Genomic DNA, 23,773 nt, shown 5'->3' on the forward strand with positions numbered 1-23,773 from the left:
GTTCATCACAATTTTCCTGTGCACAGCAACAGAGGTGTTAAATAAATTACATCACAACTTCCACCTAAAGAAGACAGATACCTATGTGGTAGAGACAGCCTAGCTGCTCCCCAAAACACCTAGCAGAAGTCCTTAAATAAATAAAAATGCAAGGGATTCACTTAAACCTTTTGTGGGAGTGAAGACTATCACTCATCTTACAATTCCTGTTACCTCCAAACATATAAAAATATTATGTGTGCAAACATTCTACATTATTAACAGTGAAATGAAATGAAAATCCCCATCAGGCCTTTGAAATCAGACCCAAAACACTATAATTCATTTTGCTTTAGGCAACAACATCCTCTCTGCTGCCATGGGATCTGATTTTCAGGCTGTAAGGCTGAAATATTCATAGCCAGACATTATGTATCAATTTCTAGGACACAGCTTTCTCATTAGGTGAGCTACTAAGAGAATTACTAACAATTTAGAGAAGGAAATGCATTTATAACAGAATTGCCGAGAATTTTGAAAATACCACACTGAAGGTTAATTGAGAAGAAAAAAAAATTTACAGTTAGAGCCAAAGGAATAGAAGTTATTTCATACTGTTTCATGTGCAAAGTAAAACAAATTGTTGAAACTAGTTAAATATTAGAGGCCAAATTCTGCTTGAAATTGAGCTGACTTTAATGGGGTAAGACACAGATAAGAGAAGTTGCTTCATTTCACTTTCTCAACAATGAAGACAGAGAAAATACAATAATAAAAATAACAAAAATACCAATTATTATTATAAATATTATAAAATATTATAAATAATAATAATGTTTCTGATGGAACCATAGCATAGTCTAGCACACGGAAGAACCTAAAGATTATGTTTCCCATTTTTATGTTATGAACAGGTCTGGGATAACTCTCAATCTCACTTCCCTTGAAAAAATGGTCAAAATAAAAGGGGAAAAAAAAGCTTGGGAAGGTTGGTTTGAGTCATACATAAAATACCAAAGGAAGGAAAGAAAAGAGCACCATTTCAGTTGTCAGATGACTTACTGGTATATATTAACCCATTTTGAATACTGAGTTCTAAAACTCCTCCATGACAAAGTTTCCAGATGTATGAGGAACACTGGGAATGACTGAGCGCTGGGATGGCACAGATGTGAAATAACCACTCTAGGAGAGTAACCAGGAAATGTCACTCCTGAGAGAGGAGCCAGTAGGGTTCAGATTTCCATAACCTGCATTCCACTCCACTCCCTAAACATGATGATTCCCACTGCCCTGCTCCAAGCCTTAAGGGGCAGGGAAGATCGGTGGTCAATGAAAACCACTAGGTCCAAGGGTGGGGATGGAACTGAGACTGTGCTCTGTGGTTAGGAGGTACCCACATGGTGAAAACAATTGCTCTGTGCATATATAGTATCCTATTTTAAATATATGGCAAAATAAAATGGGAGCAATGAGGCAGTAGAGTCAAACGATGATGTCTGGGAACACTGGATATTGTTGAATCAGTTGGTTTTGACTGGAGCACACTTGCTTTTTTTTCTTGTACACTTTTTGCTATAACCAGCTCTTTCCAATCTTAATAAATACTGTAACAATAAGAGGATTCAGATATCACTGTCAGGTCCTAAAGGCACCACCAAGCCTCACTACTCCTGCCCAGCACCCTGCGGCTTCCCTTACCCTGTCTAGGGTCCAGGACCCTATTTCAACCTTCTAGAGCCATCAGTCCCCATCCCAGCAACACCACAGCATGGCCAGTCTCCAATTGTGTCCATCCTGTGCCCATGCCTGGGCTAGGGCTGCCCCATTCCTGGCTAGAGGTGGGATGAGCCCAACTACCAGTTTCTGCTCTGCTGGCCAGGTTACTGTGTTTGGACCCTGTCCCTCAGGAAGCAGCTGTCCTTCACTGCTCCCTGGTGCTTACATGGAAATGAGGAATCATATAACCCTTAATTTTGATTTCCTTGCTTATTTTCTTGAAGCTAAATGATGCAAGCCTAAATATTATCTGTGTCAACCACTGGACATTCAGAGGAGAAGGAATAATGACAGAATATTCCTGCCAGCTTTAGTAAAACAGCTCTTTTGTGTGCAACGGCTACCAGACCCTGAAAAGGCAAACTGCTAACAGATCCCATTCATTAATAGAGATGACAGGTTTTTGCTTTTTATTACTCATTCCACAAGAACGAGTGCTTCAATAAAAGCAGAAACAGCATGGAAGAAAAATAAATACCAGAATTAATAAGAAAGTAATAGTTAAAATTAATATTATGGATCCACTGAGGAAGTAAAACAGAGCTAAACTAGTCCAGAAACACAGTAAGAACAAGATAATACATACTGAGTAATGACAAATATTCTTAGAGCATTCATGCCAAAAATTTGATGGCAACAATAGAAACCTTTTACTTAGATCAAATCATGACACAGAATCCCACTGTGCCCAAGCACCCCTGTACAGAGCTCCAGTGGGAATGCATGTAACCTGCAGACAGCAATACCCATGGCAGTGTATTCAGCAATCTGCTCACATAGGATTTTGTACACTGTGACACGTGGTAATCTACAACTGACAGCGAACGATGAGGAAGGGGTAGAGACTGGGCAGTTCAAGCAATCTTTTACTGCAATTTCATCACAATATTAATGTCATTCATATGTGGTCTGTCAGGAGGTGACGACTCACTAAAGAGCATTTATTTCACAAGATTAACACATGAAATCTACAAGCCACTCCTTTTAACAAGTGCTACATGTGAGGAGTTGCAAAGCCAAGACAACATTTTAACTTGTGTATCGTGCCACCTGGGTGGATGGAAACTTAAAACAAGAGTCAAAATCTTAACAGCACCAAACAGTGGTAACTTAAAGCCAAACTCTGGTTTTGTTTTTTTATTTTAAGAATGGAAATTGATTCACGTTGTCTGTTCCGACTGGGAGAAAATCCTGAGGTACAGAAGCAGCTCTTGGAAGACGCTGCTATACAGGCTGAGCATCCACCTCATACCTGTCAGAAGATGAGTGTATCTTACAGTAAGAAGGTTTAAGTTCCAGCTTTTATCAGAGACAGGGGGGTTGCCCTAGAACAAAAGGTGTTTATGATCCAGTCACAGCATCACAAGCCCAGATGGAAGGTGATGCTTGAGTCAAAGTACCCAAGTTTTGTAGGGCAATAGTTTTGGAAAGTATCTCCTCTGTAGAAGAGGTTATTACTGACAGTTTCTTATTTGGAGAAGCCTTTTCCTCACTTTCTCCTGCAGGGATGTGGAAGCTGAGTGATATCTAAGAGCTATTTTTAAATCCTGAGGCACAACTCCAAACACATATTTCTTATGCCAAGATAAGCAGAAAGGGAGTTGATTGCATTATCTAGAAAAGTCACTTGTAATAACTGAGGAACAAACTCAAAATCTGGAAAAAGACAACACCATTTTGACTGGTAATACATATCTCATAGGACTGAGTAAGTACAGTCATGATTATCTTAGTCAATAACCTAAGTGGAGCCATGTGCTGCATTTGTCTGGGAAGCTTTGATCATATTAGACAATACAGAGTCATACAATGTTTTTTGTTGCTCAGCATATACTTTCACTGAATTTTTTCCTTTGTGGCTGAAGGATGCAGGACCCAAGTTATATTCAGCTGGTACAGAATTTTGAGCCTACATGGCATCCAAATAACTTCTTAAGGTTCATGGCCGCTGAGACCTTACGAAAATCCCAGTTCCTTGAAGCCAGTTACCAAAATCGTTTTGGCTTGTGAGACAAGCCAAATAATGTTATTTTCCAACTGCTATGCAGTTTTTCCATGATGAATTGTTGGCAGAAACAGAGGGCTGTTGCCTTGATTACATGTTCCCAAAGTTTTCTGCATTACAAACACCTGACATGGATAGTCCACTGCTACAGTGGGGATTACTGTAACACACATATATCAAACCAGGAGTCCCATGGAAAGGAAATATATCTATGGACCGGTTCTTGATAGATGTTTCAGAGATGTTTATTTCTCTAGCCGCATGGCCGGGACTCTGCCGAGGAACTGCTCAATCACGGGTCCCGAGGGTCCCTGCCCGCGCAGGGAACACAAACCAACCCATGGGAACGAGGCTGAGCAGGGGCAGGGAAACCCCGTGTCTGTCCCCAGGGCCCCTCTCCCAGGACCACATGGCAGGGGGAGGAGACCCCAACAGTCCACTCTATTTAGTGGAATATGCAGGCTCTAAATATGCTGATATAGTTTCTTTGCAGCTCCTGCAGTTGCTCTGGAGCCAAGATAGCTGCAAAATTAGCGACCTTGGTTCTGTGCTAGTATGAATATATGCATTTTAGCTGATTCAGGCCTTGTGTACAGGCTGCAAGTGTCTGCTGACAAGTCACAGCGTGCACACATCCTGAAGATGCTGCCAACTTCTCAACATCTCCAAAAACTCAACGCAGACCAACCATAAAGGCTAAAACAATCAACAACTAGTCACTTAGCAGACTCTCTCTGCTGGTTCAAAAGCCAGCACTGCCCTTACTCTGAGTGAAATGGGAAGAATCTATAATGAGGGTGAAATCTATCTTTATGTAAAAAGCTTTTGCAGAGTTTAAAAACTTCCCATTCCTCCAACCCTTTTACATTAACAATGCTTAGCTAAAGTGATTTTGGTTTATATGTTTTAAAGTATTTTACTCAGATACATGTCTGGTGTGAAAAGGCACTTGCTTCTGCACCCAGACTTTACACAGCATTACTTTGGGACACAGGAAAGAAAGTATGCCACTGGAATTGGTATACTCCAGCCTACAGCTGGACCACTGGGCCAACACAGTTAACTGTGATCCTCAGGGTGGTGCAGTGGCCCCAGTGAGTCTACAGTCTGACAAAACTGTGTGAAATTAATAGTATTTCTTTTGTGTAGACTACACTTCAGTATGACACCAGTGCCTGTGGATCTGTGGCCTGAGGGCATTTGTCACTGCTGAGAACAGTGTGAAATATCTCACTGTCATCACACGTTGGACTAAACTGGCGTGGGAGGAAGAGAAGAATGGCAGGAGATAAGACACTGCAGAAGTATCACAATATTCAAAACATTGTTCAAAATAATAAATGTTCAACTGTCTTTTCAGGCCATGGTGGGAAGGGTGAGGAAAATAATTTCAATTTGCTCTAAAGAAAGCTTAAGTTCAGTATTAGGAAACACTGAAACAGGTTGCCTAGGCAAGGTGCAAAATTTCAACAACTGGACTATTTTAACAGCGATCAGGACAAACCTTTTTCAATAATGGTGTAAATCTATTTGATTCTAAGTCACCATTTACAAACATCTATAAAGTGAATGCTTGTTTGCAAAACCAGTATCCTATCAGTCCTGTTATAAAGCACCTGCACATTATTGACACCAGCAATGCTTACAGAGAGAGATGTATCTCCTTGTGGATCTTCAGTCACCCAACACACAAAAACACCACACAAAAGAGAACCACATGCAAATTGAAACTAGCAAATATTTAAAGCTGTAACTCCCGTAAGCTAAGTGGATTTCACAGCACTTCACATTTTATAATCTAATTTGAACAAAGGGCAAAGCATTCAAGTGACAAAAGTCCATGGATTGCTACAAACCACAAAAAGCTTTGTGCTTGCTTAACAGTTTGTTTTAATAGGCTATCTAGCTTGGATATTTGTACTCATTAGGTCATGTGAGTTATTGTACTGTACATGTGAAGACATCAAAGAGTTTGAGGTTTCATACTGCAGAGATTGTTGTAACAGTAGAAGAACACACAAAAAATTCCAGTATGTAACAGCAAAATTTCAAGGGCACAACTACAAACACCAAGACTACTTTTTATCTATGTCCACTGCTGTAATATTTTATAATGAGCAAGCAATTATCTTATCGTACTGCACTGGGGGCTCTAGACAATGATACAGGTTTCTCCAGGCTCTTGTCAATCCAAGTCAGTGTGTCAATCATAGTGCAATGAGGCATATTATGACACATTCCAAACTTTTAGAAAAGAGTGGTTAAATCTGATATTTGAAACAGAACACGTTGAAGGGGAATACTACACTGACAGCCCTTGAATTGTCTATAAATAAAGTAACATCATAAACGTCTAAGACAAAGAAAGCCAAAAGGGTTGAATCTGAAATCAAGGCTGAATATGTAAGAAGTGTAATAAAATTTTCATACTAAAGACTATTTAAAGAGTCTGCCATGAAGACATAATTAGCTCAGACTGATCCAAAATTAGGTTCTCTTTATAGGAATCCTTCAACCTTTAGAAAAGTATATAATAGTCTGTAGACCAATTAAAAGATTCAAGCATTTCTTCAAACTGTCACTAACTACTATCTCTCCACCCTGCTTTTTCTCTCCTGAAATAAAATATGTCTTTGGATATATACTCATTATTTTACATATGATCTATTAAATCTGTGCAGCAAATATACTCTTAAACCACTCTGCAGTCCCAGAATTCTGTGTATTTTCTTGTAAACTCGAAGATTTCAGAGATTACAGCAGAAATATTGATCTGTTTAGTGTTAGAAAAGCTATTGATTATGTGGTGGTGTGAGCTTATATAAGCATAAATTGACCTTGCAGTGTGTTTTATTTGTGTTTCAGCTGGGGTTCATTGCAGTACACAGATGTGATATGCAATACTGTTACATGGGTTAGAGTGTAGCCTGCAACAAAACTAATCTCTTCAAGAAGTAGGATTCTATAATCTGCAGGAATATATCTCTTCTCAAAAGTGTGTGTTAAACAAAGTGGGAAAAGGGTAATAGAGGTCAAGTAGAGTAAAAAGGCAGAGGGAAAATAACAGGACCAGGAAAATGGTTGATCTTTTAACTCTTCAAGAGTCTATGTTCTTTTTTTAAAGTAGTAATGTTCCTTTAAAAAAGAAGAAAATTTAAAATATTTTGGTCGGGGGGAACATCATGCCAGCTAAACTGCAGTGTAACAGCAGGAATTTTAAATCTGTATTTTACACCTAGGAACATCCTTCTCCCTTCATTATGAGATGCAAGTAAGGTTTGTCTGGAATGTTCTTTCCATAGGGAGAGGGCCCAGTACCCACAGCTCACTATTCCAGTGTGATACCTCTCCTGGAGCACTGTTGCATTACTTTGCCAGGCTTCAAGCTCAGTCAGATAGCCCAGAAATACAACGCTCAGAGGCTTCTCTGAAAGACAGAATTTGCTTAGCCTTTCCCTGTAACCTCTCTCCCCTCATTTTGAGGGCTGTTTTAACTATTTTGTAGCTTTCTGCGAAAACTGGAGTTGCAACTATTTTGAAAACCTGCAGATTATTTGATACCATTTATGTATATCCCAAATGAGAATAAATCAAGCTTAAAAGTCTGTAAAGCAGAGAGATGTGGAGGTGTAAAAAACAATTACAGCTTGCACTTAATTGGGCTCTGTAATTTGTTGCACTAATGAAACATTTCTTTAAAGTGGAAAACCTTTGAAGAATACTAATATAATAATTGATATTCAGGTTACCTAGGGAACTTGAGACTCTGCTGACTGTAGCTAGAAGACCCTTTGCAGAGAAATCTACCCAGGCACAGCTTTTTTTCCTAGAGCTTTAAGGATGACCCTTCCAGGCAGCTGTGAGATTATTTCCCCTACCCTTCCAAGTTTCTACCAAGTTTCTCTCTTAAAATCAAGAAATCCGAGGACTTGCTCTGTCTAAAACAAATTAGAGCTGATGTAAATCTGAAAAGGAAGGAAGAATTCAGGCGGGCTTAGAAGCAAAGGCATAATGGGAGATGCTAGATGATCATAGAGCTCTAAAGACCAAAAGAAATTTTAAAAAGGTCAAGAGAAGATGAATTTCATAAAGAAAAAGTCTGAATAAAAAATAGTTTTCCATACGTCCCTAGCAGTAAATGTTGGAGAAGACTCCCAAAATCACTATTAGCAGGATGCTACTTACACCACTTCTGGTAACTAACCCTTTGCTAGCTTCTATTGTGAAGTTAGATAAAGCCTCTTTAACAAGGACTGACAAATACTACTGTGGGGCACAATAAATCTTAACTAGATTTCAAGAGCAATGAACCAAGTGCTTGCACTTGCTCTTCTGAGGGCAGCCTATATCTGGCAATGCTGATGTCACCATTATGGCTACTAAGATAAGTGAAATGCCAGGAGATCGGTTCCCTGACAGAGTCTGGACAAAAATAAACCACAGTAGAGTGACTGTGGATATGGGAGGTATTTAAGGGAACCTCATGGCTTGTACTTGCTTCCTGGTTCTTCTTGATTTTTAGAAATGCATGTGTAAACATCACGTAGCTGTCAAGAACCACTGAGCACTGCCAGAGAGCAACCTAGCAAAGAGCATGTGAACCTGCACAGCAGAGCAGCTTTAGAGGGAGCCATTTGGGAATGGGCAGCCCTCTGACAACAAAGGGACACACTTTGTACAGCTGCATGACAAAGCTGAGCCTGGTAGTAGAGGGTCAACCTGGACTCCTGCACTCTGCTCTCCAACAGGGAGTTGGCAAAAAACACTGTAGTTTGTGCCAGACATGGCTGTCAGCTGTAGCCCTTTTGCCAAATAAAAAGAAGTATTTCTTTCCTGCATTGCACTTCTAATTTATATTATTTTATTTGGCCTGGATCTGCTGGGAGAGCGGCTTACAATGAGAACGGACGTGCACTCCTTGGCACACAGTGCTGTCTTCTAGGAACATAAGAGTTACTGGCTAAGATCACATATTCCTTCACTCCACTAGCAGCATGATGGAAGCCAACAGGAAAAGCTGCAGAGGAAAACACAGGAAAGCTCTGAAAAATTACCTACCCCAGGAGAAGCTGCTCTTGAACCTTATTAATTAGAGGTTAGTTTATGCCCTGAAGCATAAGATATTAAATCCCTTATAAATATGCACGCCTGTTCTTCAGAACTTCAGGATAATAGAGAGATGTCATGAAATTGACACCACGCCTGAGAAGCATCTAAGCGTTCTCTCCATTTAACAGATGGACAAACAGGAAAAGAAGTCAAGCAGCTTCTCTGCAGTCTTGTCAGCGGGCAGACTTCTGGTGGCACTGGCAGGTGAATAATGGGATGCAGGCAGCTTCAAGTTTCTCCTGCAGAAGGTGGCTGGCTGTAGTACCCAATTTCTGCTGCACAACCCACCTGAGATTAATTTCCTCTTCTGCAAATGGGTGTTTATCTACCTACTTAATGAGATTTTCAGACTGTATAATATTTGTATTACATAGCTATTACTGACACTAGGCTAAGTCAGACAAAGGAAGAGATCTACTGCCCAGGGATTATTAATTCATTTATTTCACTGCAATTCTAGAAACATTTTCTTCCCCATAGCTCTATTAATGCATCATTTCTCAGCTAAAGTGCCCCTGCAAAGCTAGTTCCAGGCTTAAGTCTGATGAATAAGTCTGGGAGCGCTATAAGCATGGAGATTTAGGCAGCAAATTTTATAGAAAATTGGGTTTCCTCTTTTTAAAATATATTTTTTTAAAGCCTCTATTGACCAACTGCTAAGAGCCTTGAAAATCTCCAGTACAGAAAATCCAGGTCTTGGATTAAGGACAACTGTAAAATTTTAATATCCTATCTCCAAAAAACAATAGAGAAGATTTTGAGAATGAAAAAAGAAAGAAAAGACTTATGCAAAAAAATCCATCTTTTGTAAAATAATGATTCACAGTGCCCTACAACAAAGTACCAGTCCTTGGTCGTATCAATGGAAATCTTTGATGACATCAAATGTGATCAAATTTCAGGATTAGAAGAATACAAAGTACTGTCATCAGAATTGCAGCATGGGTTATGTACATATGAACTAGCTAATACTCCAGCTGGTTTGGGTGTTAAAAACCAAGGAAACCATAACAGCTCAGCCCTTGAATGTTGATTCAGTAACAAGTTTGTCCAGCCTGTGCTGAAACACGGATTTTAAATGATGGTTTTCTGCTTGGTATTTGAGCAAAATTAAAGCTAGTAAGATCACCTCAACGTACATACAGTCCACCCTTTTTTGGTGGCTTAGTGCATCCCACAATTTTGTCTTTTTGTTTCATCATTGGTTGCCTAACACACCTTGAGTACTTATGACCCATACTCCTTGCTGGAAGCCAAAGACAGCAGGAGGAACAGGAAGCATCCTGTACTTAAAGTCCAGTCTTGCATTATGTTTTGGATGTTTGATTCCCATAAGCCTAGAAGAAGTAGAAGTTGGCCCAGTGGGGGGAGACTGTATAAGCAATAAATGAAGTCAGGCTGGACCAAGGAGTGGCTACTGTGCCACTGATTCAAACACCCAGTATAGCAGAAGCAAATAGCTGGTACGCGGTGGCTGGTCTGTTTGGAAGGAAGAGAAGTTAAAAAAAACCAACAGATTGGAAAACTAAAAGCCTAAATGTAGCAAGGTGAGGAGCAGGTGAGAGCAGCTTCACCTCCTGTCAACTCTGTGCAAGACACTTGCCTGTTCTGAAATGGAATGGGCTGCTTTACAGCTCCTTATCATGCTTGATATCTCTGTGCACAGCTAAGGCCTGCCTGAGTCGATGCAGAGTTTCTTTAACTCCATGTATACTCCTACCTCAGCTTCGGGAAACACCATTAGTCAGTTGTTATACACAGCAAACACAGCAATTTATGTTGCACAAAACCCTTTACCCCATCCTGCCCCGCCCCAAAACTACTTCTTCCAAAGGTATCATGCTGAGCATGTGGATATTTAGTTCTCAATGCTAGTTAACTCCAAAGAGTTGGAAGATAGGTCGGTTTATTTATTTTTAACAATCATGACAGAATCTTTAATTCTGATCCATGCAAAAACATAATTCAAGAGAGCTTTTTGCCCTGGAGAAAACAGGGATGGCACAGTGAAGCTGTTCTTTAGAACCAGCGTGATGCATTTCCAAATGAGAGTTTAGGCTTTTCAGAGATCACCATCCCTACTGAGCATGTGCTTCTGTGCCACCCCAAACAAGGACAGATGGAATCACGTGCCATCATGCTCAGGGGCCATGACATGCAGTGTCAAACCTAATGAGTGCCTTGGGCACTTCTGTAATAGAGGCAATAGTCTTGGGGTAAGGAATACACTGCTTCATTACAGTCTTCTATCAGAGTGCCCGTTCAGATGGACAAAATAACACTATCAATACTTTTTTAATACTGTAGGGTTTGTGCCAGGAATATTTTATTTCATTCTACTTAAGTTGGCTTACTATTCATTATAGTGGAAATAAGTGAAATTATTTATGTAGTTCTTTTATTCTACTCAGTTTGCACAGTTAAGTTCCAACAAACAAGAAGAGCCCCAGCATCAAAAGATTCATAGAAATCACTACAAGCAATACAAAATTATCTGTTTAAAAGGGAATATTTAAATTTATGCCTTGTTAGAAAAATCTAGGGTAAACAGTTTTTCTAAATGAGAGAATGAAAATTACCTGAATTTTGTAGATTCTTCTGGTTTCCTTACCCAGGTGCAGTTCTGCAGTTTTGTGACTATGTGAAGATAATAATCTTCTGAGTATCTAAAAAAGGAAACAACATCAAACACTAGAATATATATGTAAGGATATTTAGAAACAGTCTCCAAAAACATTCAAATGATGCATGTATTGAGAATAATGTGCATGGTGCATATATAATAGATTGATTTTAGAACTCCATGACCCATTTTATTTTTGTAATTTGTAACAACACTACCCTCATTTAACTAGCATGACCTATTAAACATCTCTTCTTAGTACTGATGTCCTAATGAACTTCAGAAACTTTCTAAAGTACCACTGTTTCAAACTTACATAACTGACCATAAATATCTTGAAGTTATTAGAAATCATATCAAGTGCAAAAGTCAAAAATAATACAAATAATTCTCTTCTACTTGGTTTTTTAAACTTTAAAAATGCTTTGAAAAGTGGCACTAGCAGGCCACGATGAAGCATAACACTTCTTATGCCTCTTCCTTCATTTACTTTATAGTGTCCCCAAAGCTCAATTATCTAAAGACCATAGACCAATATTTAGAGATGTAAATTTTCCTTTAAATTGTCTCTAAAATAAAACAATCTGCTATTTTACATAAAAGAGAACTTTGGTTACATTGCTACATATAACCAAAGAGCTCTCTGCTCTTGAAAATATGTTCAAGAGATATAAATTTGTTCATAAGTGAAATACTTTGTAACATCTAAGTCAAAAGAACGGAGACATTTTTTCCTTTCATGTTCAATGTTACTACTTCTCCCATTTGTGCCTGGATCATAATACAGGATTTAAAAAAACCAGTAACTGACTTATAATAACTGGGGTAATAGGAAGAAAAGATGGTATGGATGCATGACTAAAATTCTGTGGGACTCAAGTCTCCAAACAAGACCCAACTCATTTTAACAAAAATAGCTTAATGTTGACCCAAATGATCGTGAGTTTATTTAAGCTGGAACTTAGAAGTGTCTGTTTTGAACAGTTTTACAAGAGTTGGGATGGCAAGAAACGTCACTTGTTTTAAATGGAGCACGAGAATTGATTAAAAGCGATACATAAAACCACTCTGGTGGTTGCAGCAGCAGAGGTCAATTATCTGAAAGCTTCCTTCCCTCTGTTCCACATTTGAAAAATCAGATTGTTTGCTTCATAAAAGTACTGTAATTGCTAAACGTAACTCAGTTATCTACCCCTGAGTAAAATCATGTCCAATTTCAACATGGAAAAATAAATTATACTTTAAAGAGGAATACTGCATTAGAACTGGTCTCTGGGTCAAGTTTGCACCTGTGACAACATGTACAATTTTCATCCTCCACACTTAGCAAACTCTTAATGGAACTAGATGATTCTCACTAAACTGATTTTACTGAGCCCTTCCCAACTCAAGAGAACTCAATTGGCAGAAGCAGGAAAAGAAAAAAAAAACCTAGTTTTATGGCAGTTGTAGTTGATCAGACCTGGTGCAGTACATTCTTCCTCCTTCCAGTCCAACTCCAAATGATTTCTCTCCCTTGTGTCACTACAGGTAGACCTACCTGACTCCACCTCTGTTTTGCTTTTTCCAGGTTTTACACTTGTCATATGCCTTCTTAGGCCACTTTTACTACCAGGGCAGAAAAATAATCCAGAAGGAAAAGGATATGCATATATATTTTCTTCTTCCTCATTGTATGAAACCAGATCAAGAAAGAATCCATCTAACCCAACACCCAGTATAAGTAAAGAGTGATGGAAATGGAGATCAAGGTTCTCCTATTTTGGCAGCTGCCTGCTGGTATGTTATCAGCCTTGGAACTGCAGCCAGAGAAAATGGAACTACTTTCCTGCTGAAGCTGCTACCTAAATCGAGTCACCATGGGGTCAGACGAGTGTCAGGAGCAGTGCAGGGCAGGGCGTGTTTGTGGGGTGAAAATGAGATAAAAGCACAGGACCAAAACAGCCTATTCTGATGTTGAATAACTCATCTAGTTTTATTCCTTAATCTAAACAAGAAATCACTCTTAGATGCTTGGACTCATAAAAAAATTCCAAAAATTAATAGGATAACAGACCATGAAGAGTTACTTAGCCTATCATTATCCAGGAGAAAAAAAAATATAGAAAAAGCAAATTCTAGCCTAAAGACATTGATAAGATGAAGATCAGAGTCAGAAATGAAAACAAAAATTACCATTGATTCAGAGAGAAATTGCATGGACTGACAAAGTTATTAGCAAGTAACAGGGAAACATTTGGTAAGGAGAAGAATGAAAGCATCACCCATAATGCTAGTTCTGAGGCCTCATAGGAAACAGGCACTAACTGTCAGAAACTGTAAGGACCTTCTAAGACTTGCAACAGAAAATGAATGCACTTAGTGTAAAAACACCAATTATAAAGCAAGAACACTGCAGCCTTTTCACTGCTGTCTCTACTGGATCAAACTGCTCTTGCTCGGAGGTATCCAAGCTCACCAGCTCACACAGAAAAGCAAGATTTCCAGGTCTTTTTAAGTCAGAACACCACCTCTGCTCATCCTATGCACCCAGTTTAGCTCCTCTTGTGACTTACAAAGACACTCCGGACTGCCAGAACTCATCTTTGCCAGCTGGCACAGTGCCGCAGGCAGCAGAGACATCCCAGCACGCTGTCCTGGGGGACAGGAGCTCCCAACTGTGGCAGCTCTGCAAGGCATCTGCTCACACCAATAAAAGGTTTCTATGAAATGAACTCCACTTGATTACAGACAGTATTCCAATAGATAATTTTTTAAAGACTCAACATGAAGCTCTGGGATTTGCTGCAGCTGGGTTTACAGCCCAGAAAGCTTTTTTTTCTCTCTCAGAAATCCAGTTTTAGCATTTCCTGCATTAAAGGAGGCTTTGGGACTTACTTCTCCAAAGGAATCAGTTCAGATTATCAGGGAATCATTTCATGACTCTGCTGTAACCCAGACAGTCGTCTTCTCCACTGCTCCATTTCAAAGAGCTGGGACATTACATATATTTCCACTGACACCCAGGAGCCTACAGCACATATTCACTGATGCTAAAAGGGTTTTATTATTAAGATTAAAAAAGCTCAGGTAAATTGAGCTATAAAAATACTTGGACAACATAATAATTACAGTGCTGAGAAGAGTGAATGAATGGAACATGTTTTGTTTTGTCCTATTTTTGTCTGCCACCTGCACCACAACCATTATAATAACTTGCTGTCGTAGGAAACTCACTTATACTATATGAGCCCGACTGACAAGTAACACCTGGAAGGCTTTTTTTTTTTTTCCTACAGTATTTGTCAGGTAGGCAGTGACCTTCTATGTTAACTACAGTGACTAAGGTTGAATTACTATGCACATTCAAGGCACTGACAAAGTATTAGTATCTTCTGATTTTTGGCAGATATCTAAAGGACAACAGCAAGGACAGAAGCATTGAGATAGTATGGAGACCAACAGGTAAAATGTCAGAACAGACAGATGCAGTCCCACCGGTTATTTGCTAAAACTAAATACCTACTTGTAAAAAAGGTATTTGAATTAGAAGGAAGATTGAGCAGCAGGAGTGAAAAAAGGACACATTTCTACTAAAGGACACATTTATGGTCAAGAAAGAAACAAATAAAAACAATGGCAGGAAGTGCAAAATAAGGGGAGGATCTGTTTTGCCTGTGGACACTAATACTACCAAAACAATTACCAGTTTTATAAGCCCCCAGGACAGAGTACACAGGGCTTGCTCTAGAATAAGAATGGGAAACTGCTAACAAAACTCAGCATTTCAGGCTCTTTGTCACCACCAGCACATACTTACTATAATAATAACTTCCCACTTACATAGCATTTCTTACTATCAAATCATTTGACAAGCTTTAAAGTAATTTTTTTTCTTTTTCTTCCAACTTAAGAGGCAGGAGTGTCCAGAATGTCCCTGCAAGTCCAGAACTGCAATATAAAGCATTTATATATACCATGCCCATAGGTCACACCTTGGAAAAACAACAAAATCACTGCAGCTCCTCTCAGTGAAGTGCAGTAGCAGCAATATTCACGGCAAAAAGCAATCCCTTGCTCCTGTGTTCCAAGAACGTGTTTCTCTTCCTACCTGCCCAATTCATCTTCTGCCTCACTAAATGGTGCAGCCCCTTTCTCTTTAACCACAGAATAAAGGTCTTGTATGTTTTAAAGTTTCTCCTATAATCTCAGCTCCAAAATGTTCTCAATAGGAAGAGCTCCAAAGACTGTACAACTTTGCAATGTGTGGGATAAACAACAGCATTTACATTCTGTTTCTGGATTTTGAAGGCAATACAGTGACTGCTTTTCCTTCTCCTGGTGTTAATCACTCAAGTTTTCAGTCAGCTGCATTCTTTGACCTCTGCCAGTCTATGTTTCAGCTCTCACTATCAGTGCATCAGAAACATACTGGTCTACCACCTTTCAAAAGAACAAAAACCTCAATGATAGTGTTGCTGAAACACGTGGAATATTAATGGGAGAAGAGATTGTAAAGAAGGAGGGGGGGAGGGGGAAAGAAGAAATAAATAAATAAGTAATAATAAGAGCAAAGACAAAATGCTGGAAATACGAGAACTTAAGAAGAGGTGAAAGATCTTTAAATGCAGTAAGAAAGTAAGGAGGAAGCAGAAAAGACAGTAAGTTTTCAAATCATCACTTAATGTTGTTCTGGCCTTAAGGAAAAATTTGACTTCTCCAGTACTTTGAATAGGGAAACTCATATAATTATTTTTAGCTCACTTTTGTTTCTCATTCCATTCCTCTTCCCAAATGGATGGGAGTGGGGAGGGAAGCTCCCAGTTTTAAAGACACCATGGCACCATCCATTTTAAGCTGCAACTCAGTCCTAATGTGAAACCTTTCTTACTTACAATGTTTTATTTATTGGTGTATCCTTTTATTTGTTGGTGCATCCATATAGGAAAAATGTTAAAAAATAATGGGCTGCCTCTCCTCTTTTCACTTTAGAAAGTGACAAGGAATTTGAGCAGGGCTGATATCAAACAGATTTTTCTCCATGCCAGAGAAATACAGAACAGCAAGTTGAAACCCCAAATTAATTTGGGGTGGGTTTTTTTCAATGCGTCTAAAATTGGACTGTTAGTTTCCTGTGGACTAGTTATCATAATTCACGCAACTAATTGGCAAGGCTTTATACTAGTGCATTTCCATACTTACTCTAGTTAATATGCTGAACAGAATCATTAACTGAAGTTGCTCACAAAAACGAGGAGTTTTCACCAGTCAGGGAAAAAACACTCAAGAATGAAATTATATCCCACATTTCTACTCAATATTTTTGTGAATAACTTGGAATGAAATGTTGGTAACTGACAAGAAGAAATCTTGTATTGTGAAAATAAAAAAGTTAAAATCCAACCTCGAATAAATCTTATCATGCAAAAGAAAAAATGCAGCAAACATTGGTTGAACAAATTCAGTTTTCTGTTGCATAGCTCCATGTTAATATACCAAGAATTATGTAAAAAAAGGACAGTCTTTTACCCTTCTATTTAAAAAAAACAAAGCAGAAAGGACAGCAAACACCTACCTTTTCTTCTTGATGGATGATGACAAAATGTTGTCCTGAATTGCCTTACATTTTGAAGCCTGTTCAAACTGGTAAATTCCATTTTTATTAAGAGTTGTTCTGTTAAAACGGAGCAGGAGGAGAAAAAGCAATAATCTTTAAAAGAGAGAACATATTCTACCAATGTTGTCACATTTACTTTGCTATGACAATAAGATTAATAACCGTTGATTTAGCTGAAAACATTGCGAAACAAATCTTACTGACTTCTATTGTGAAGCTCCTATCATTAAAGGAGAGTTTGCTGGTAGGGACTATAAAATATTTGATTCTTTAAAGTAACCCTATTTCATAGTCTGAATTATATTTTCCACTTTACACTGTAATCAGCAAATGTAATTAAAAAAAATAAATTAAATGGAAAGGCTCTTGAACATTACGTTTTGAAGATATCTAAAATATTCACTAGTAAAATATTTAGCAGATGTGATTTCCTAAAATCGTTGATGAAATGCAATATTCAGAGCAAATATAATATATACAGGAAACACCACAGGTGAAGTGGATCTTTATATTTCAGTCTTAACTTACTGACTCAAGCATAATACTTCCTGCCTTGTTTATTCTTTATTTACACAGCAAGAACAAATATTTGTAAAAGGAACCAAGGCAAGTGCCAGATAGTGATCTTTAATTCCTGTCTTATTTTCACGAAACTCCTGTGTGGTCCTCTTGCTCTGGGCAGCCCTGGTAGAAGACTGAGATGTAAATTAGTAAATGACTGAGATACCAAGGTCTTATTCCATTCACCTCAGTTCATCGTGTATCTAGGTCAAATCTCATACAATCGCCCTCCTCTACCACCAGCCTTCCACCGTGTGGATTGCCATTTATCATAAAGATTTGTCCTCTGGCATTTTTATTTTCTCTGCCCCTCACCATCTTCCTCCCTGCCACCTTCCCCTCCTTTTTTGCTTCTGTCCCCTGATTTACTGCTTACAGAGCCCTTGGGCAATGCAGCCTATTTGTCCAAACCAGAAGTAGAAACACAGAAGACAGAGATGCTGTATGCTGTTCTTAAAGAACAACTGATAAGTACCTGTACAGAGGCACTGACATGAAGAGAAAGGGTCTTCCTGCTTTACACACAGCTTCTGAATCATCACTGCTTTTACTGACAAGGACCAAAACCCCATTGTCTTCACCCGCTACAATATGGAGACCCCTTACCAACAAGATTTCTGACAAACTCATTTTGAAGTTTGTCATCTTGCTTGGGAAAGATGCCATTTCAAGCCACAGGATCACAGAGTGGCTGAGGTTGGAAGGCATCTCTAGAGATCATCTGGTCCAAACTCCCTGCTCAGGCAGGGTCACCTAGAGAGGGTCATCAAGGACTGTATCAAGATGCTTTTGAATATCTCCAAGCATGGAGACTCCACAACCTCCCTGGGCAGCCTGTGCCAGTGCTCAGTCACTCTCACAGTGAAAAAGTTGCCTGATGGTCAGAGGGAACCGCCTGTGTTTCAGTTGGTGCCCACTGCCTCTGTTCTACCACTGAGCACCACTAAGAACTTGGCTCCATCCTCCTTGCATCCTCCCTTCAGCTATCAATAAGGTCCCTCCTGAGCTTCCTCTTCTTAAACACTTCAAATGAGAAGACTGACTGAAGAAGAAAGGAGAATAAATGCTTGTTTATTTTGCTGCTGAACTGACTGTCATGGTCATAGCTGACATAAAGGAAAAAGAAAGAACCACCTTTCTTTTTCTTTCCATTGTCCACGAATTTTCTAGAGACTAAGTCACCCCTAGCAGCAATTCCCACAGGATGTAGGCCACAGAGGAGAGAGAACAGCCCTCTTCCTTTTTTCCCCACCACCAAGAAATTCTTCCCAGTATACACTTAGTGCACCTAAGGAAGCATCCAGTCTGTATGCCCCTTGTTGAGGGCAACAGTAAGACAATACAACATAAACCTCTACCCTTTCAGTTCTGCAGTGACTTCAATAGATTGTAACAACTGGCACTGCCCACTGAGAGCTCCTTGGCTGCCTTTGTATACAGCTCTTTATCTCATTTTTTCTCAAGGAGTGACATACAAATAGCAGAAGGCTCTCAGAGCACACAGTTCAGAGCTAAAAACTCTGCAGGTCTCACATAGCAAGGGCTAGCAAATATTCTGCCTACACAGTTTTGGTACACAGGTTTATTGCAGCTTGGTCTGAATGGTTCTGTCTATGCAGACCAACCAGGTAGGCCCTTTCCAGTTCTCAAACAAATTTATTTAGCACTAAATCATGCTTCCTCTCTCTTGCTTCTTTAGCTCAGTAACCTCAAATGATTATTCTGCAGCTGCAGCTTGAAATAAGAGAAATGGCTACAGGCAAAAGTTTAGCTGCCTAAACAGCATCTTAAATAAAAGAAAAAAAAAAAAAAAGAACTATTGATATAGGCCAAGTACATGTTACCGCTGCAAATAAGCCTTTCCATATAACTAAAACCTAAGATGTTGGATGCTGATTTGAGAAGTGACCCCAGCCCTTCTGAGCCACAGCTGGTCACAAGAGACCCTCTCTAACATGTGAAGGCTGCCAGGATGACCAAGTCAGGCAGTTAGGTTTGATCAGCTCCCTGAGAGGTGCGTTCGCAGGCAGCAGCAGAACAACAACATTCTTTCACAACTCTGTGCAGACAATCATTACAAGGTCCTTACAGCTCCCTATTAATTTATGTCCTGAGATCTATGGGGCAATGAATAAATATCCTCTCAAACACAAGCTTTACTACACAGACTTTTAGTCCTTTTAAATTCATAAGATCAATGCAAGCAAGTTGCCTCATTTTTTAATACGTAATTTTTTTTAATGCACTCATTTCAAGACCTGAAAAATTCAAAGAGGAGGAAGTCAGAGAAAAAGAAAGAACAAAATAAATCCCTGTTCTGTCATTAAATCCTCACAGTCACTTTTACAGCCATCATGGAAAAAAAAAAAAGGAACAAAGAGTCTTTCCCTCCCTTTCCATAACCCATGCAAAGATTGGTGAAAATGGCACAATTGAGCAGAAAACCAGAAAGGAATTGTAATCTAAATTGTTTGTTCATATAGTGCAGGCACATGATAGATCACCAAAATGCTTCTACTGTGGCTTTTTACACATAAAATTTACTCAATGCTCTTTATATGGTGCAAAAAGTACAAAATTAAAACAATTTCTTTGCAAGAGATGTAAAACAATGACTCATTCCATCAGAAGTTAAATTTCTGAATTTCTGTTTCACTGTCAGAGTGGCATTTAGGTAAAAATGGGTGTGCAAGAGACAGTCCAGACTTCTACTGCATTATTCATGGCAAAGTTGTGCAGACATCAGACTCAGATTAAATTTCTGCTCATTTTGGACAAATGTGCAAGGCAATATTTATCACTAAATGAATTTACCTGACCTAGTGGATGACAATCTTTGTTCACTACTTAGAGCAGCACTACAACTTCTGCAATGAAATCAGATAACGTGCCTAACAATACAGATATCAGGCTACATTCAACTACTTTCGTTAACTATTAAGCTAAATAAGAACTCGAAGTAGAAACAGTCTCTTGGCTTGAACGCATAAAACTGATGATACAGTGAAATTTCAGCTGCATTTTCCTTAGGGCTTAGATGTTTTCAAAGCCAATCTCATTGGAGCAAATCTGAAAAACAGGGTTTTTTAAAATCATATACGAACAGCTTGAGGACCACATACTTCCTATGGTAATTCTAGGAACTCAGGAAGTACACCATCTGTACTTTAATAAATCCACAGTAGATTAAGACCATGTGCCATATTTATCAGCATGTTTTTATTCTATATCTTGCTCTCGTGAAGACAGCAGATCCTCAAAGTGTAAAATTCTTTAAGACAAGGATTGTATTCACCTTTAGAATAAGAAATACAGAAACTATATGGAAAGGCCATAGTCCCTTTTGCTGCTCTTGTAGCATTCAGTCCTGAGACAACAGGGAACCTTAGTGCAGGGAATCACCGGACAGAGAGGTATGTCAAGTAACATGGGATTCTGGGGGAGCAGAAAGGTACAAGGTAGAGGGAGGGAAAGAAAAGGGAAGCCCTTTAAAAACAAAACCAAACTCAACCCCAAAGAGTTATCAGAGTAGGAAAAAGGTATAGGCATAAGATGGAGGAATGGTAGGGAAGAAAACAAAAAGGCAGATGGAAAAAGGAAAGCTGGTGCTGTGAGTTGTAGTGTAACATGAAGATATGCCCAAGACTGAAAGGCCACTCCTCTAGACTTCCTTCAAAATCAGGTGGAAACAAAAGAATGTGGGATGAGATTTTCAAAACTGTTCAGAACTGGACTGTCAGGCAGCAGTGAAAGCAACAAAAATTTCACCTCCCTAGTAAGTCCACACTGAAAGTAAGGGAAAATCCCACTCATTGGCTATTCACTTCACACCCAGCAGAACCAGTTGTTGCTCTACTTTTCCATAACTTCTTGCCCTTGTCTGTCTGAAGCAGCACAGGAGCTCTAAACATGTTCCAGCCGAGCATCTTCAGCTATAAAAGATAACTTCTCTATGCAAAATTGCACATTTTTATCATTCTACCAAAGTGGCACTGAATAGAATTATCCAGATTGTGAATATCTTCTGTCTCAATCTCTCCCTTGAAGGGACTAATTTGTATTTGAATCTTGTCATCCGTTAGTTGAATACTATTAAAAAAAAACCACAATCCATACTTCCCCAGGAAGGGTGGTCTTAAGTGCTGTCTTTGACACTATTTTAGATTAATCAGATGATAAGAATATAGTGACGTTTTTAAAGTTCACAACACCTTGATTAATAAGGCAATACACAATTTAAATTCTTGGTGAAATGGACTATAAAAATGGCTTTATCAAACCACAGTAGTGAGAATTTGTCTTGAAACATTAATCACAGTAACTGTTAAAGAGACTGATCCTACTATCTTTGTTCAAGTTCCTATGGAGGCATTGCCTATATAAGGAACACTAAATCAGGTCTTTAACACAAACTGCATCTTTAAGTTACTTGAAAGACCCTCCAGTGCATTCACCAGGGTTATGTGTAACATCAGATACTTTTTATTTATAAAATCCATAAACTGCATGACAGGTAACATGACAAGCAGCATTCAGAGCCTCATAGTGGGTGAAGTGAAAAGAATAAGGCAGGTACACTAAAATCATGTTACAAGGGCACATGACAGAATGACAGAGCAGTTTCACTTGGACCAAGTAAACAGAAAGAGTCTGGGAAACCTTTCACCACTGTCAGAACATAAATGTGTCCTGGCAGCAGCTTTCAACTGAACACCTATTCATTTAGACAGAACTAATACATGAGGCATGTGTTCAAAATGTGCTCCTAAAATATGTCTGCATGCATTGCTTGGGAATGAAGGGGCAAAATATTAAGAGAGCAGTAAAATTAGTGAAGTGGACCCACTGCTGACTAATCTAAACCATAGCAAATTATTTGCGCCATACATGAGGCTACTCCATAATTGTGGTATTAGCCTGTATCTTCTTTCCCTTCTGACTGCCTGTATGCAATATTTTGACAGGAGACAGAATGTACAGGTCTCTGTAGCATAGTTAATTAAGTATAGCTGCTTATTTCCTAGGCCTGCACAAAGATCTGCTGCTGAGAGAGGAATTGGAGAAACCAACACTGTGGAACACTGTATTAATACTAACTTGTTTACTCATGGCTCCTCAATCACTTCCTCCCACTGTTCAATTACCCCAGTGGTCTTTACGCTGTGCTTGTCCTGGACCTGCAAAGACAGAGAGCAAGCTAGGGAAATAGTAAGTGAATGCCTTAAAACTGGCAACACAGAATAACAGAGCAATGGTGGTCAGTTCTTCAGGGTACTTCTGCCTTGCCGTTACTTTTATGTAAAGTATATATAAATAGTGCTATTTTCACCCCCCTTGCAGGAGCTGCCAATATTTATCTGTGACATATTCCTGGGTAGTATAATAGGGGCTAGAATTTCTGCCTAAATTTAACCCAGCACAGCCTGGGCCTCATAACAGAGAAAAGACTACCTAGCTTCTCTTACTATTTTCACTTTCCCCTGATAAGCACTAGCAGTACTGAGCCTTCTGCACTACTATTAATGAAACCACTACACAAACAAATATGCCTGCACAAACACAGCTGGGGAGAGAGGAAAGGAGACAAAGAAGACCAAGGGTTTAAAGGTGAGAAAAATGAAAGACTTCTGGTTTTGGCTGTACTGTTGGCTCAAGAAAATAGAAATTGTACTTGCAGTTACAGCTTAAAAATTGAGAGGATGGTAGGAGGCATAGATAGGAGGATTTGCCAGAGAACATAGTATTGCAGTACAAATGATACTGGTTCCATGAATAAATCTGGGGACTGCTAGACATATCTTACTAACAATGGCCTTTCTTTTCAGTAAGAAACCCTACTAACAGGCACAGTAGTCTGTGAAATAAACCCAAGAAAAAACCTGCAAGTCACACTGTAGAGGCAGTCACATTGCTCCAATGAGCTAACACTTAACAAGAAAAAGGGGTAAGCAATGTCCTGTAAGAGACAAACCACATACTCAAGGTTATTTACTACTACACAGATCTTCAGAGAACTTTAGGTGCCTGGTCACCATGTATTTAAATATTGCTGCGCATAATAGCTGCCGAAATATCTAAGACAGTCTGATTCAATCCCCTGCCTTTCACCCTTTCATCCTTC

The 23,773-nt window shown here is 39.1% G+C and overlaps 1 protein-coding gene across 2 annotated transcripts in view; it reads right to left on the reverse strand.

Annotated features, from left to right (window-relative positions):
* Window positions 1-23,773, reverse strand: part of ST8SIA6 (ST8 alpha-N-acetyl-neuraminide alpha-2,8-sialyltransferase 6) — a 46,252-nt gene that overhangs the window by 19,115 nt on the left and 3,364 nt on the right. The window contains exons 3-4 of one of the 2 annotated variants that reach the window (XM_032113506.1): window positions 17,050-17,148; window positions 11,452-11,538 (exon numbers count right to left, since the gene is read on the reverse strand). In XM_032113506.1, coding sequence (XP_031969397.1) covers window positions 11,452-11,538; window positions 17,050-17,148 — 186 coding nt within the window. The remainder of the gene's footprint in view (window positions 1-11,451; window positions 11,539-17,049; window positions 17,149-23,773) is intronic. The other variant, XM_032113497.1, reaches the window with a different exon arrangement.

This window comes from Corvus moneduloides, chromosome 1, assembly GCF_009650955.1.
Source record: "Corvus moneduloides isolate bCorMon1 chromosome 1, bCorMon1.pri, whole genome shotgun sequence".
In the NCBI taxonomy this organism is placed as follows: domain Eukaryota; kingdom Metazoa; phylum Chordata; class Aves; order Passeriformes; family Corvidae; genus Corvus; species Corvus moneduloides.